Source organism: Rhinopithecus bieti, unplaced genomic scaffold (genome assembly GCF_001698545.2).
Source record: "Rhinopithecus bieti isolate Rb0 unplaced genomic scaffold, ASM169854v2 scaffold_83527, whole genome shotgun sequence".
NCBI lineage: Eukaryota > Metazoa > Chordata > Mammalia > Primates > Cercopithecidae > Rhinopithecus > Rhinopithecus bieti.
This window is the reverse complement of record NW_016837625.1, coordinates 135,354-151,710: the sequence shown is the minus strand read 5'-3', so window position 1 is coordinate 151,710 and position 16,357 is coordinate 135,354. Positions and strand designations below refer to the sequence as shown.

Here is a 16,357-nt window from a genome sequence, read left to right as displayed (position 1 = left end):
CCTTGCCTCCACCACACCTTTTGATCCTGAGTGCTGACTGGGTCTCTATCAGGTGCTCCTGCCACAAGAAGGCCAGAATGACCTGCAGTGCAGCCAAAGGGCTGGGAGAACTGGGCTCCATTTCCTCCAGGACATGCCCTAAACTGACAGATGGCAATTCTGTGCACACACACAGAGCACCATGGTTTGCCAGAGGTCCTCATGACCACTCCCTCAGCTGAAGGAAAGCCCTGGAACCTAGGCCACATTGCCCAACATGATAGGTGTGGAAACAGATTTTTGGATGGTGACCTGCTCACAGGGCCCACAAAGGGCAGAGCTGTGGCTAGAACCAGGCCTGACTCTAAACCCTAGTTCTTTCCATAAGGCAACACCCTTGACACCTGTCTTTGAATGCATTCAGCAACAGGGAAACACAACCGTGGCAGGATCTGTGGGCAGCCGGGGCTGAAGTGCCAATCTCCTGTGCCTTGGGGCGCACTCCCTGGAGCTTCCCCACACCCTACTTCCTCCTTTGGGGGCTGATGCCTGTCTGTCTTCCTCTGAGATGGTCTGCATCCCCCGAGGGCAGTGGTGCTTCCTTGTGGCCCTGCATGGTGCAGCATGCCCACATCTCTTGGAAACTGAAGTAACACACATCTTCCTTCAATAGCAGCAGCCTTTCTGTGTTATCCCCAGTTGTCTCTACCAGGTACCAGACAGGACTTTATAGGAGAAATGACCCTCGCCCACATCCTACCTGTTAGTGGCAAAGTTGAGGACCGAATTGTAAGCATGGAAGACATCTCCAGAGTTGTCGTGGAAGTGGACAGTGAAGGTCACGGTCATTCCCAAAGGCACAGCCACCAGGGCCTCCTTGTTCTGGGTGTGCAGGACAGGGCTCATGGAAACCCTCAGGTAGGAAACAGGGGATACCTAAAGGACAACATACAGGTATGATGAGGATTCAGTGCCAGGGACTGGCCTCCAGCAAAACCTACCTCTCAAGGAGGGGACGCCTGCCCCCAGGAGGATCCACTTCAGGAACAATGTGGGGCTGGACTTAGGGATCCTGAGAGGAGTAAAGGCCACACTCCCCAGAGTGTCCCAACTTAGTGACAAGGTTCTTACCTCCCAACACAGCAGACTGGCTTCACTATGAGAAAACCTACCCAGGAGTGTCCCAATCCATGACTTGGAAAAATGAGATCGCTATTCATATTGCGAGAGGGCCCCCTGGGCTGCAAATATCCAGTTTCTTCAGAGAACCTGGCTCTCGGGGCATTTAAAGAAACAACGTCCTTCTGGATCGCAGGGGAAGCTCTAAGGATGTCACAGTGTGCCTGCAGGCCACCAGGTCAAGGAGGGAAATGGGGATTTCTGGAGCCCAAGAACCCAAGCTCCATAAACAGTAGCCCTTGTTTCTCTGAGTCCAGGTGAAAATCTATCCTGGCTCAAAAACTAGTGCTCCAAAGGTCTGAACTTCTTTGACAAAGTTCAGTGGTGCAGTGTCTGGTATACAGCTAGTGCTCAATACGTATTTGTTGAAATAGGATGAGCAATCAGTCACTTTCACTCACCAAAACTAGAGCGGGGATCTGCTACCAGGCACTCACTTTGAAACAGAAGATGTGAATTAATGAAAAAGGTCTGTGACCCAGGCAGAGTCTAAAGATTTAAGTGAGTGTGTGTCTTCTGTCATCCAGGGTTCAGCAAGTGGTGATGAGACATGGAAAGAAAATTCCATTCAGCAAAACCGCAGGACCTGACCCAGGGATGCTGATGGAGAAGGTCCCATCCCTAAGGAACACAGAATGGCAGAGGGCAGTACCATGATATGGTAGAAGGACACTGCCCAAAGCAGACAGACCCCATCTCTCAATTCCCATGCAACCTTGAGCAAGTCACTCCCACTCTGAGCCTCAGTCTCCTTGTCTGGAAAATGGGCCACCTCATTCTCAAAACCACAGCAGATGTCATGTACTGGATGTCATAACTTTACTATAGTAGATACCGAGCATATCATCCAATGCTCTTAAGAACAGATCATGTTCTAGGCACTGGGCTGGCCCAGAGCAGGAGCTCCACCATGGGTGGTGGTGATAACATCAGTGGCCAAGCACGGTGGGTGGAGCACCGGCACTCCAGTCTGGAAGCTGTGGTGCCAGTCCCAGTTCTGTAACCTTATGCCAATCATGGACCTCGCTGGGCCTCATCTATGAAATGAAGTACTTGGAATCAATGATCTCCCAAGGATCTTCGGCTCTGATGACCAGAAGATGCTGTAGCTTTTTATCTACCTAGGACCTTCGCCCCTGAGTTACTCTTAAATTCCTATCTACAGTTTCTCAGCTGGAAGGTGAATATATTCACTTTTACACCTGAGAGGCATACTACCTCAGTGCTATTGCTTTCATTACTCCAAAAAGGAGGAGAATACAACTCTACCTTTACGGCAACAATGATGGTTTGGTTGGCCCCAAAGGGCTCTTGTGCAATCACTTCGATGGTGGATGTCCCGATCATAGACCCTGATGCTAGAAAGCCTTTCTCATCAACATGCACGACTGGAACCTTTTCAGGTCCATCCAGGACGCGGTAGCTCAGAGAGGCTGCACCATCCCTTTGGAAAACAAAATAGAGCTGTTTTTGTAGACGGCAGTAGTGAGAGTGGGCCTGGATACAATGCCAGGAGATCTAAGAGCCTGTGGCTCCCCATGCTCCTTGGAGGTGAAAAAGGCCCAATCTTGGCCCCACGGGCCTCAGGACCATGTGCTGTCAGTTGTCTGAGGCTTCATCAGTCACCTATGGAAAACTAATTCAGAAATCCAATGGTTCCGAGCAAAGTGTGGCTTCTCACTCTTCCCAGAGCAGTGCCTGCCGTGGGTCGGCCAGCAGGGAGGGAGAGACTGTGAGGGTAGTTTCTTTCATCAGCTCCATGGGACATTTACTGTAAAATATCATTTCTGCAGCAAATTGCTCTCAATTTACTGAAGCAAGGCAGCCTGGCATAGTGAAGGATGGGGCTTTGAGTCTGACAGAATCCAAAGCCGGTCCCAACATGTCCTGCCGCCAACTGTGTGCACATTATGTCCCCTCTTCTCTCAGCATTGACTTCTTACATGGTAAAAGGTGTGCAATGATCCTGCCTTGTCCTATTTCTAAGGACTGTCAACAGGATAAAAACAGGCTACCTGCTAAGAAAACTGTTAGCAAACTACTGATACTATGCACTGGGTAGGAAGCAAATTATGCCATATTTTTTACCCTTTTACATATTTATTAATATAATAAAGAAACCCAGGAAGGAAAGGCCTCCAGCTCCCAGGGCTAGTTCCCATCATCTCTGTCTCTTCCACAGCCCTATAGATGACTAGGAGCAAATGTTATTGCTTCTGCCTAAACATTATTTCCCCACCAACCCCTTCCTCTTAACCTAGGGAACTCTTACTCATCCTTCAAGAACTCCAGCCCGAACATCTCCACCTGGGACATGCCTCCCCTAAACCTCCATGGACAGCACCCTTCTTTGGGCTCTGGCTTGAATACTACACCTTGCTTTATAATAGCATTCTCCTGCTACCCTCCTCCAGGGCACCCTATGTCACCCATATCTGCGTTCCTGGAGCCCAGCATGGAGCCTGGCACTTTGTTACTTTTGGCTGAATGAAAACATGCATGTGTTTCATGCAACAAGTAAGTATCCTGTGGCCCGTGGAGTCTCCCGCTTGGCAACTGCCATTCAAATACAAGCCACTGTTATGAAAGGCATCCTTTTGGAATCAAAGGTAGGAATCATGTTTGCAGAAGAGCTTTAAACAGCTCTTCTCAAGCGTTACTGTGTGGCCCCCTCGCCTGGGGATCTCCCTAGAGTACAGCTTCTCCTTGGGCAGGTCTTGGGTGGAGCCTGAGAGCTGCATCTCCTCTTCCTGGTGATGCTGATGCTTCTGGCTCATCAGCTACACTCTGAGTGGCAAGTCTTGAAACACAACACTTCTAAGCTGGTGTTTTTTTCCCTTTTAAAGATTGAATTTTAGTAGCTTGCATAAAAATGTTTCTAGGCTACAAAGAGGAAAAAGAGACCCACAGTGAGAAGTGATTTCAAGAAGCAGAGAAACACCACAGAGAAGAGAAGGAGCAGGCAGAGGCCTCACCCATTCCAAGCACAACAGGAGAAAACCTCCCTGAAAGCACCCATGGCTCCTGACAGTGTCGACACATGAGCTGTCGGATGCAAGTACAGCCACACAGCTTTGCTGGAAATAAGAGCTGAGTCACGTACCTGTTTGTCTGCAGCTTTATATATGAGTTGGGCGACATTAATATTTGTTCTGCTTCTATTTCAGGGTTGAGCAGCTGCAGCTTCTCAAACACCTGCAAGAGAGGGCAAGTTTCACCTCCGATGGGGCACTGGAGTCACATCCAGGCCAGGTGTCTGCTTCTCTCCTAGCAGCAAGAGTCGAGGAGGGGCAAGAGAGGAGAAAAGCAGCTTTCTCGCCTGTCAGGTCACTGGTGACATGATGTGAAGGGCTGACCTTTAAGAGGCCAAAGGTGTGGCCGGGTGCAGTAGCTCAGCCAAGGCAACACAGCAAACCCCCAGTCTCTATAAAATAATTTTAAAAATTAGCCAGACAAGGAGTGTGCAACTCTAGTCCCAGCTACTTGGGAGGCTAAGGCTTGCACTCCAGTCTGAACAGCTGAGCAAGACCCTAATACATACACACACACACACACACACACACACACACACCAAAGATATGATGAGAAAAGGCAGGCAGCCTCATGTTTGTGTAGCCTAATGGGAGCTCCTTCAAGGAGCCTGGAAACACAGGCCTCTCCCTCCGTGCCCAGTGAGGGAGAACTTTACCTGCTAGGATGTGAGCTCGGAGGGCAGCACGCACAACTCCAGCAACAGGATCTTGCTCAGGGTAACTGTGCCAGGACTGAGCCTGGGCAAGGCACCACCTAACTGCTCCTTCCTCTCACAGAGACATCCTTCTCCTCATTGCCACCGTCTCAGAACAACCTCCATTCTACCTCCCAGGTCCCTCTGGCTGGCTCTGACCATGTTCTTGCAGGATCCACATAGACACACACAAGGGCCTGGTGAGGAGCTCAGTCTAGCAGATGATCAGCCTCATGAGATCGGCTCAGATCTGATCCTGGGACGCCCAGGTGCTCCAAGGCCCTGGTAGCTCCCCGAGCCCACAGCAGCAACACCTGCCTGGGAACTCCAGACCCCTTCTCTGTAAGACTTCAGATGTGTCCACCACCTGTGTAAGTCCCCTCTCTAAGGCCCCTTGGGGCTGCTGCCTATGTGGCCTCCCAGCCTGGTTCAGGGGCAGTCACTAGCTGGCAGGTAAAGCTGTGCCCTGAGCTCCCCACTGGCCTCTGATCAGACCAGGTGGATGCCCCTAGGGCCTGAGCCCTGGGCCATGGCCAGTATCATCGGATCTGACAAGTGATTCTCCAAGAGGAAGATGGCCTGATTCTGTCCCTCCCGGCTCCTCTGTGCTCTGTTCAGGTAAGCCTAGATTTCCTTGGGTGCATGGTCCAAAACTAACACCCTCTCCACGCCTGTCTTGAGAGTTGTGGGCTCCATATGAGGTGACAGGAGGGGCAGCACTTCCCAAATGGTGAGAAATAGCCTTTGGAAGCTGGGTGGGGTTTCAGTGTCAGGTGAGACAAGGTTGACTTGTATGCCCCCTTCCGGCATCCACAGGGAAGCCACCTCACTGAGTCTGACACATACACACTTACTGCCCAGTAAATACATTCACAAATAGGGTTCCTCCTATTTTTTTTAAACCATGCATTCCTATCTTCTCTCTTTAGATGGAGGGGGAGTTGTAAGAGATTTCCCACTTTCCTGTTAACTAGAAGAAAAGCAACAGCACAAGCCCCATGGTAAACGGCAACTGATTCTTGATCTCACTGTCAGGGAGACAACAGGGCGTGGTGGGGCCTGTGGCAAACTGGACAGCGCAGCTCTAATGGAGTCAAGGTTGCTTCTCATTGCCTGCTGATTTTGCTGTGGCAGACACCATATCTTTAGGACATGCTGCATCTTAGATTTTCACATAGAATCTTCCTATCTTTACATGACAACAAGCTGTCTCAAAGGCCTGAGTGAGCCAAATAAAACACATTTGTAGGCTGGATCCAGATTCTCTAGTTTCTGATTTACTCAAACTCCACCTGCTGTGAGATAGGGCAACAGAGGCACAGAGCTGTCAAGTGACCCAACTGAGGTCACAGAATTTGGAAGCTGCAAAGCCCTGCCTTTAATTCCATGATAGGCTCCAGAACTTACTTCTTTTTAACAAAGAACATGCACTTGGTGAGTGTGGGGATGTGCATGTGGACCTGTGTGTCTGTATACGTGTTTATGTACGTATATGTGTCTGTGTGTGTGTGTGTGTGCGCGCGCGCACACGTGCAGGCAGGAGTGAGGGGTTGACAAATCGGTGGGGTTTTTTTGTGGGTGTTTTCTTTCTTGAAAAGTTTGCTTCTTTGTCCCTGATCAGGGAGGTGCTTGGGTTAGACATAGTTTATTTCTTCTTGAGGAGGGGACTAGAAACTGTTTTGGGACATATAGGGAACATTTTTTGTTTTTCTTTACAGCTTAGGAGCACCTACGGGTTACTGAGGTCCAGAGGAGCAGAACGAGGCCCTTGAAGACAAAATTACTCTTCAGAACAAATTTGCCAACTCCCTACCTTGCAGAGGGGCCCAGAGAGGCAGGAGCTCACCCAGATCCCATCCTGTAAGTAGCAGGGACAGGCCGGATACAGACCCAGGGCTGCACCCCAGGCAGGAGAACCGCTAGACTCAGTCCTGACCCCCTGGTTCTGAACAAGGCCCCTCCCTCTCTGAGGCTGTTTTCCAAATGTGGACAGGTCACAGTACCCCGGCCTCTTGAGGCCATTCCCCACTTACCCTGTGACCTTGACCCTCCCCGCCTCAGGCGCATTAGCAGGTGGCAGCCCCTTCAGCCCCTGCCCAGCAGGCTTCACCTGAGGACTAGAGGCAGCAATACTGAAAAACGTGTAAGGGTGCCCCAGCCTCTGTTGGGTGCTCTATGTGTGTTAAATAAACACAGATGATGAAATTAATGGCCACTAAGACACAGGGAGCCCCAAGCTCAGAATTTTTTGCTCTTTTGGCTGCACATCAAGTGAGTTCCCACCTCCAGGCCTTTGCCAGCCCCTCCCATCCGGAAACATTACTCTTCAGTGAAGCCTTTGCTTGACCCTACCTCTGGGCTCCCACAGCACCAGTCACACTCGGATGCTTACCCCACTGCGATGGGCCACTGTCAACCTCACGGACTGAGAGCTTCTCAGGTCTCCCAGCCTCTGCCCATGCAACATGTGGCTCTGGAGGAGGATTGGGCAGCTGGCACTTCCTCTCCCCCTTCCCTGTGGCCTGTCCACCTGCCTCCTACCTGGACTTGGATCTCATCCGAGAGTTCTCTAGCCAGGCCATACAGCTGCCCTGATGTGGGGTCCATAGCCTTGACCACCACCCTCAGCCCGGTCCGGCCTTTCACCCGGCCAAGCACGTTCATGGCAAAGTTGTACTGTGACGGGAGTCGGATCGACGCCTGGAAGACATCAAACACATTTTCAGGTGTAAGGCCCAGGTCCCTGTGTCCTCAAAAAGGCAGAGCCGGACAGTAGGCCCAGACCCCCCAGCCCTCTGGTCCTGGCAGCTGTTGGCCTGTTCTCAAGGGCCCTGCCTTCCTGCCCGGGTTGGGTCTGCTAACCCCAGAGCTGTGCAGACCTGGCTTCCCCAGCATGGGTGCCCAGGTCCTGCCCTGCCTGCATCGCACAACGTGCACAGATGCATTTGGAAAACACTGGGCCCACCCACATAAGCCAGGGGCCTTCATGACAGGATGTCCCTCAGACTTCAGTGCTTGTAGGTCACCCAGAGCGATGCTGGGTTTTGCAGTGTGTCCCTGCAGACTGCTTTGTTTTGGGATATCTGTTAGTAAGTCTCACTGCTTATGCTCCATGGGGGCAATGTGGGGGAGCCCCCAGGCACCAGGGACAGGACCCTGTTCCCACTGGGTGGGGTTGCGGGGGGCATTAGTCCTACACTAGACAAGCTTCAGACAGCCTTTAGGAAATCCTATCCCCGGGCTTGGGTCTCTTTCCAGGCCTCCATCCCCACTGTTCCTGAATGAGGCAGGGGGCGACCTTTCAAGCCACCCTCCACTTGGGTCCTGTGTGTCCAAGGCCCACCTGGGCTTGAGCCTAGAGTCACAGGGGCTGGTGTCCAGTCCCATTTCCCCACTGGCTTGCTGGGCAACCCTGGGCAAGTCCCTTCCTGTTTCTGGCCTCAGTTAACACAGAGGGACTTAGTAGCCTCCCCGGCACCTTCCAGTTCTGACATCTCAGGAGGAGCCAGGGCCCCTCGCTGGGCTAAGGGAAGGGGAGTTTGGTCTCTGGGATGAACCAAAAGAAACGGAGGGCTGCCAGGCATCATCTCAGAAAATGGTCAGAAGCTGCAGACTCTGACCTCCCAGGACTTTTGTGATTTCCTCACACAGCCGCTTCTGTCAGGAGAGGCACCTACTCACTCTGTCTGCGTGGTTAGCATTTGAGAGAAGGGAGTCCCAATGAGCCTCGGGAGAGGGAAGAAAGAGGGAGGGCCTCTCTAGGTGTGAGGATGAGGACCTCCTCTGAGACAATGTGGCAGGAACCCTCCCTGACCCTCGGGGTGCTGGCCTGGGACAGGGCTGGGAGGTGAGCTCTAGGGAGATAGTTACCTACCTCGTGGTGCCGCCCTCGGAGGTCCAGGACGTCCCGCTTGGTGACAGACCAGTGGAAGGTCAGGCCTGGCACAGCATTGCCAAAGGAGAAAGGGTTCTGGTGGTTGGTGATGCCGGTGACATACACAGGCATCTGCGGGGGAGAAGTCAGAAGCAGTAGTTCCCAGCACTGGGAATGCCCCCAGAAGCTTTGCTGCCTCCTTCAAGCAGTGGGAGATGAACCCAATTCTTACCCAACCAGAGAAGAGCACGGCACAGGTTTGGGAATTTTGATGAAATATCAAACGAGTAAACCAGAGGTGGGACTGTTTTCCTCACACTGTCCCTCCCCTGCAGCGGGCTGTGCCTCTCCATGGCCAAGAGACTCATTTCTGGAAGGAGTCCCTGGAGCTCTAGGAGGCCATAGGTCCACCAACAGCACAGCTCGCACTGCCTCACAGTGCTGGTTCCTCCAGGCCCCTCTCTCCTAATCTAGCCAGGGTCCCTGCTCACAGGGCATGCGTGGGTGCGGTCCCCAGCTCCTTTAGTCTCTATTTGCTGAGTTGGTTTGAGGGCGCAGGTGGAGGCAAGACGGCAAAAGGCCATAGCAGATGCCGTGCCAGGCTGCCCAGTCCACTCCCAGTGCTACCACTTCCTAGCTGTGTGGCCCTGGGCACGGGCCTTAAGCTTTCTGTGTGTTCATTTGTTCATCTGCAACACCAAGATGGTTCTGACACCAACCTCCCAGGGCTGCTATGAACACCAAATGGATTAATGTCCAAGACAGCATGGAGTGGAGTAAGTGCCACAGTCACTGTGCTCCTGTTAGGCATCTGGTGCTGTTCCAGATGTGGGAAGGTGACAGGCCAGCAGGAAGCAGACCTTCCATCAGTGGCTACCAGAGAGCAATGGAGGGTGTCTCCCTGGGCGGGGACAGGTGAGAAGCAGGCCCTAGACACCTGGGCCAGGGAGATGGAGGAGGTGGAGAAGCACTCTAACTTGAGGACAGGGTTCCAGCAGTGGCTCTTCGGGAACCAGCATTCAGAGCCCAGGAGGTCAGCTTACCTGGGTGCCTGTCCTCATCCGCATGATGGGGGCGCGGATTCTCACGGCCCGTAGTAGCAGCACCTCCACCTGCACAAGGTCCTGGGGAAAGAGGCTGGCACTTAGGTGCGGGGATGCTGTGCTGGCCAGGGATGTTTCAGGAAGGGACCCCTCAAGGGAAGGAGGCTGTGGCTCAGAATCTGTGGCGAGAAGGCCCCTGAGGATGACCAGCACCATGCTCCTCTGCCCTGGGAGGCCTGGCTTTGTGGGCGGCTCGCCCTCATGGGCCAGCCACTGCCTCTCCCAAGGCCCCACAGGTCCCAGTCCAGTCCTCTGAGGCTGCCGCCCTGTCTGATCCAGCTGCTCCGGGTTAGCACTGCAGACTTGGGGCCGGGGACTGGTGCCTGCTCTTCCTTAGGCCTGGCTGCCCTCAAGCAACAGGTCTCCAGGCCCTCCCAACCCCAAATCCAGCCTGCCTGTCTCTGACTGAGCAGAGTACAGGGACGAATGCAGGAGCCCTGTAGAGTCTGATCAGAATTTATAACCTCTTTCATTCTTAACTCCACACTCCTATTAATCTGGCCAAAGACTAAGTCTCCTGGCTTCTTCCTAGTGCTGCTGAGTCATGCTGAACTGAGGCTATTAAAACCCTTAGGCCTTTTGCCATGCTCATGCTGAGCCCATCTTCTGAGTCTCATGACTTGGGCTAATGCCTGGCACACAGTAGGTGCTTGATAGAAACCCATTCCCCTCCTGTCACTCATCCTTCTGTTCAGTCTCCTCCTGCTAGCCCTGGCCCACCCCGTGGCCTTGGGGTGCTGGCTGTGTGACCTGGATTGGACAGATGGAACTGGACAAGGGGCCACAGTTGTGAAGCCCCTGCCTGCCCGGGCTCAAGAACATGCCTTTCAGATAGGGCTGGCGGTGCAGCCCCTCCACCTGCCAAGACCACCAGGGCCTTTCCCCAGCACCTCCCCAACTCGCCAGATGGGGGACCTAGAAGGGAGAGTGCCCAGAAAGGTTAGACCACAAAGACAAGGAAAACGCAGGGCCCTGTGCCCCTCTTGCTGAATTTCTAGGACGTTGCCCTTTACCTACGCCCTTAGGAGAAAAACCAGCCAGCTCCTGAGGATGTACTCCTTTTTAGAGAAAAAAAAAACATACAGTCTCCTGTGGTCCTGAATGTCACGCTCCAGGAAGCCCATCTGAACTCTGCCCCATCCCTAGGACAGGTTTTTACATCCCCAAGGCTTTCTCTTTGTCTTCAAAATTGATACACACTGGGAAAAGGAGTAAATCAATGAACTCAGTGATCAAAGTCAGCCTCCGAGAACAAGGACTTCCCTGCACCTTGTCTGGGGCGGTGCACTCGCCAGCTCCCGGGGCGCTCTGTTTACAGGCTCTGAACTCAGGACTGCACAGACTGCTTCCAGGGGACCTAGTTCTTATGAGGAATGGGATGACTGACTCTGAAACGGGTTTCTGTCCACAGTTGCATTACATATCACAGAAGGCTCTTCCTACAGACCAAGTTTCTGGCGCAGCTGTGAGTGGAACCCCAAAGCAGCCTTCCAAGATGCTTCAGCAAGTCACTGCTGGCGAAGAAGGTCAGGGAGAATGCAAAGGCCCTGATTTTAGCCCTGAGCCCTGAGAGGACTCAAGGAGATGAAGGCAAAGTGCTCAGAGCAGCGCCTGCTCTCACCACAACTGCCATCATCCTCCACTGGAAGGGCCCTTTGGGGCTGGGGGTTGCTGAACACCTTGCCTCGTAAGGAGCAGCTGGAAGGACTGGGAGACTCAGCCTGGAGAAGAGCAACCACTGGGGGTCTGGGTGCATATTGGCAGGGCTGTCCTGCACTAGGGTCCCGGCAGGGACTGCAGACCCAGGGGGCCGAAGCAGTACCCTTGGAGAGGGGTGGTCCTCAGAGGCAGAACCCAAACACAGTAAAAGAGGCTTTTGGCCCAGGCACAGCTGCCCTGGGAAGCAGTGGGCCCATCGCCAGAGCTGGCCATCCCAGCAGGTTCAGAGAGTGCCGGTCTCCAATAGCATGCCTGTTACCTGAGAGATGATGACCACCTTGCCGGTCTCTGCATCCACTGCCTGCACAAGCCCAGACACAGTGCCGTTCCCGACGGCGAGGCCTCGTACCAGCCCGGCAGCACTCACCAGCGCAACGCTCTCATTGCTGATGGAGAAAAGGATGTTGGACTGAGGCTGGGGGCCGCCCTCGGAGGTGACCTGAACAGGGAGGAAAGAGCGGTGTGTCAGTGCCCGTCATGCCAGGCAGCCCACACCTCCCACTCAGAGAGCCAGGGCCCCAGTGCAGGTGTCTTCTGCCTTCTTCTCCCAGTCACTGCATGCAGAGCCACAGGCAGCGGGAACCGGGTGGTGGCCTGCACTGGGGCTGGAGCAGGACATGGCCTCCCGGCTCTCACCTGCATCGTGGCCCCGATAAGCAGTGTCACCTTCCTGGGCACCAGCCTGAATGGGGGAAAGACCTGTTGGGAGACACAGGAGAGAAAGGACTGCTGTGCCCCAAGCCCATGGCATTGAGCATAACTCACATGCTACATGTTTCATGAGAGGAAAACTTGGGGCATGGACATCACCCCTCTTTGAGCAGTGACCAGAGGGGCCAGGGTCCTGGGCCAGTGCTGGGGGCTGTCTCCTAGTCACTGGCCGAGGCTCCCTGGTTCTCTGGGGTGTGTTCTTCTGTTTGTGACTGTGTTTCACTTTCCCTAGATGCTAAACTCCAAAAGCTGGGCCGTCCCCTTGGAGAGATGGCTTTTATGCAGTTAAGCCATCCCCTTAGAGCAGCGGTTCTCAGTGTGTGGTCACTAAGCAGCAATGTCAGCAAGGCTGGGGACACATTAGCAATGTACATCCCCAGCCACCTGGCCTGCGGAGCCAGAGGTAGCCCCACAGGGTAGCCCTGCCGATATGGGAGCACCCAGAGCCCCAGAGGTTGCTCTTCTCCTAGCACACCCTCCGGATTAGCCTGGGAGGAGACCAGGGATGTCAATGCCACTCTGTGGAGCAGGTGAAGCCCCCACCTGCTCCTCCTGCAACCCCTACAAGTGCCTGCCTGGCAGGAGTAGGTGAGTGAACGCAGGAGGTGGCCAGGGTGCTACTTGTGCGGGAGTATCGGTCTCTGCAGCTATGCTATTGATGGGCAGAAACAAATTTCTCATCACCAGAAGAAGAAAGGTGCACCTCCATCTAGAGACACAGATGGCACCCACCTGCTTTGGATCATAGATTAATGATGCTCACCAGCCCCCACGTGGCCCAGACGCAGGGAGGATGCTGGTAGGGCTGGTTTAACGCTGCTGCTGTGTATAGACTTCAGATGATGCCTGGGCCACAACTGCTGTGGCCTATGGCTGCAGTGGGGCTCCTGTCATAACCTAATCTCCCGAGACAGCCCCATACCACACACTGAGCCGGTGCGGGGACCTCAAAGCTCCCCTCATCCAGGAATCACCTACTTCAGGAGTTCCCTTTATGACACCTCTGCTCACGCAGCCCCTGTGACAGGTGTCCAGTGCCCTCAAAGCGCCTGTTCTATGGCTCAGGATCAATAGTTAAGGAGTTCTTGTACACATGAGCCAGCATCTGTCTAAACTTCCACCCAGTCAGTGCTTTCTGGGAATGGTCCTAGTGTGTCCCCTTGCCATGTGACCAGGCACACCCCTTCTCTGAGCCGCACAATCCCCCACGTCACAGAGGAAAAGTAAAGTCACTTGGCCCCCTCCCTCCAGTTCTGCCAGTCCAACTTTGTTGCCTCCCAGAACCCTGGAGCTAGTAACAGCTGCCTTTTGATGAGAGGACATTGTGGCACACAGACTTTTATATGGCTTCTCCACAGTAGCTTCCTGGACTGTACTATAAAGATACCCCCAACTATAAAGACACCTCCAACCCCCAGCACTGGGCTGATCCCACATAGTGTGGGAAAAACCCGTCTTACTTCAATCTGTTGTGGGGCTGAGTTGATTCTCTGTCCAGCTTTATTGGTCACACTTGCAGTTAGACTGGTCTGGCCGATGGTCACGCCGTGGATGAGGAATGTGATGGTGTAGTTGTCAAGGACTTCATCAAGGGCCCTGAAACAGAGGGAAGGGCTGGGACTTCTCCAAGACCACCCCGTGGGAAAGGCTGCAGCTGGGGTCAGCACTGTCTCTGAGGTGCCCTCCTCTGACCCCTAGGGAACTCACACCAATGTAATGATCGGGGAGGCTGCTCGGAGCTTCAGGTCCATGAAGGGGAAGTATTTGGCCAGGAAGGGCTTCTTGTGCAAGTCCAGCACGCGGACATATGCCTTCACTGTCTTCCCAATCTCCACCTGCATCATGGGGACAGAGGTTCAGAGGTGGCCTCCAAAAGACCAATCCTACCATCTATGGTGCCCTATGACTTTCTGAGATAGCATCACCAACCTCAATCCACAGACCTGGGAATCAGGAGAGTCACCCAGGTTGACTTCTGGACTATCAGCTAGTCAGCAAATGAAAATTGATGAGGGGGAGCTTGGGGATACTTAGAGGCATAAATTCCACATTCTACTCTTAAATAACTAATACACTAATTAGGGAGATGAGACACCACTCAGAACAGCAGCATCCAGTAGGAGCTCAATAAATGCTCATTGACTGAACAGCTCACACCTGGCAGTGTATAATATACTAAGAACTTTAGGAAATGAGAATCAGAAATACACAGTGAAGAAACAGATGATTAGCAAACAGCAGTGAAAATGAGACTATAAGAGGAGTATGTGGGGCTGGGCAGAGCATATTAGCTTCTTAAGAAGCCTAAGTCGCATGAACACTCCCCTTTTAATTACCAGCCCTTCTATCCACTGAGGAACCTGATCGCAACCCTCTGGAAGCCCAGCTTCAGTTACCTCAGATATTTGGAGTAATAAAAATTCCCTATTGATGTGAAAGATAAACCGAGATCTATTCCTTGTCTCTTTTTTCCACGGTGCTTGGCATGGGTGAGTTGTGCTCATTTGCCACTGAAACCCCAGAGAACCCAAAACCTATATTCTGGGAAGAAAATTCATGCTCAGCAGGGCATGTGCCTGGCTGGTTAATAACCTATACTGGCCAGAAGACATGGAATTCCCAGGTCATGGCTAATTTAGAGACAACTTCCAGCAGGATTTACTGCCAGATTTATCCCTCGTGGGGATATCACCTGGGAGGAAGAAGTCCCTTACTGAAGGGACTCTGGATCCTCCACATGGGGTGAAGGAGATGGGAGAAAGCTCTGCAAGCTCACAGGGGAAGGGATGCACACTCCAGGAGCAAAAAGCAAAGGCCATGTGGAACATTCTTCCCACAGTTCCCTCCCTCCCAGTTCCTCCAGGTCAGCCGAGGGTGCCCCGTCATGAAGCTTCCACTGACCTTGTCTACCACACGGATGTACAGCTCCTGAATGTCCGACACGTAAACCACAGCCTTGGCTGGGGCTGGGAAGATGAGGCACAAATCATGGATCATGATGGTGGATGAGCCCGGGAGCAAAGGGTGCACCTGCAACATTGGGGCAGTGGTGGAGGGGTGGGTACTGGGTTATGCAGCTGCAGGGCGCCCCCCTGCTCAGGTCCGTGAGCAGCACCTCGCCCTCAGCACAGCCTATCACCTCATGGGATGCCAGTGGCAGAGCCCTCCAGGCCAGCACTGGGAAGCAGTGGACAAGGGAAATCCTACACCAGATAGTGCCTTACCCACCTCTCGTCATGAGCCCCACTGCTGGCCAGGAGATGGGCTTGGGATATAACACATTAGTGCCAGGCTGGATCTCACAGAGCATTGATCTCCACTTGCACATTTTACAAAGAGAAGAAAATGGAAGCTGCTCCAAGGGGGCCAGTCAGCAGCCTTGGGACATGCACCAACTTCAGGGCATAGTGAGGAGGCAGTCCCAGGATGCCACATCCTGAGCTGGCCACCTGCTGCTGCAGCCCTGGTGGTAGAGAAGCACTCTGTGGGGTCTTCTGTGAAACTGCAAGTCAGGGGCTGGCAGAAAACGAGGCAGATGCTTTCCAATGGCAGCTTGCACAGGAAGTCTCAATCACACTGACGGAACCACAGAGCCTGGGAGCCAAGGCCACCCCAGTGTGAGCTATGTGCATCTCGCTCATCTTTGTGTCTCATCACATCCCCAGCTCTGTGTGAAGCAGTGACTGCCAAGGTGTTGTGAGTGAATGAACAAATCAGAGCTAGTTTTTTCCAGCTTTTTCACTGCCAAAGACCCTTTTAACATTTATTTATTGTATTTATTATTTTTAGAGCCAGGGTCTCACTCTGTCCCCAAGGCTGGAGTATAGTGACGGGATCACAGCTCACTACAACCTCAAACTCCTGGGCTCAAGGCAAGAGCCCACCTTCTAATCCTTTTCTCTCTACCCACTTTTAGGGATTCTACCTTCAAGACTCTCTCCCCTAAGAAAGTACAGCACAATCACCCTCTGATGCTGCAGAAGATGGGCATTCACACAAGTAACGTGTCTGTTTATGATGGAATTCACACAGCTTGTCTTACTGCTTAGACGCATATTTCACCCA

At 53.1% G+C, this 16,357-nt stretch overlaps 1 protein-coding gene across 1 annotated transcript in view; it reads right to left on the bottom strand.

The window, feature by feature from the left end:
* The window catches only part of NUP210 (nucleoporin 210), an 87,871-nt gene that overhangs the window by 11,497 nt on the left and 60,017 nt on the right, over positions 1 to 16,357 (bottom strand). The window contains 12 exon segments of the mRNA XM_017865853.1: positions 740 to 915; positions 2,428 to 2,602; positions 4,262 to 4,353; positions 7,427 to 7,585; positions 8,760 to 8,915; positions 8,918 to 8,996; positions 9,804 to 9,883; positions 11,841 to 12,020; positions 12,218 to 12,280; positions 13,753 to 13,888; positions 14,000 to 14,127; positions 15,194 to 15,322. Coding sequence (XP_017721342.1) covers positions 740 to 915; positions 2,428 to 2,602; positions 4,262 to 4,353; positions 7,427 to 7,585; positions 8,760 to 8,915; positions 8,918 to 8,996; positions 9,804 to 9,883; positions 11,841 to 12,020; positions 12,218 to 12,280; positions 13,753 to 13,888; positions 14,000 to 14,127; positions 15,194 to 15,322 — 1,553 coding nt within the window.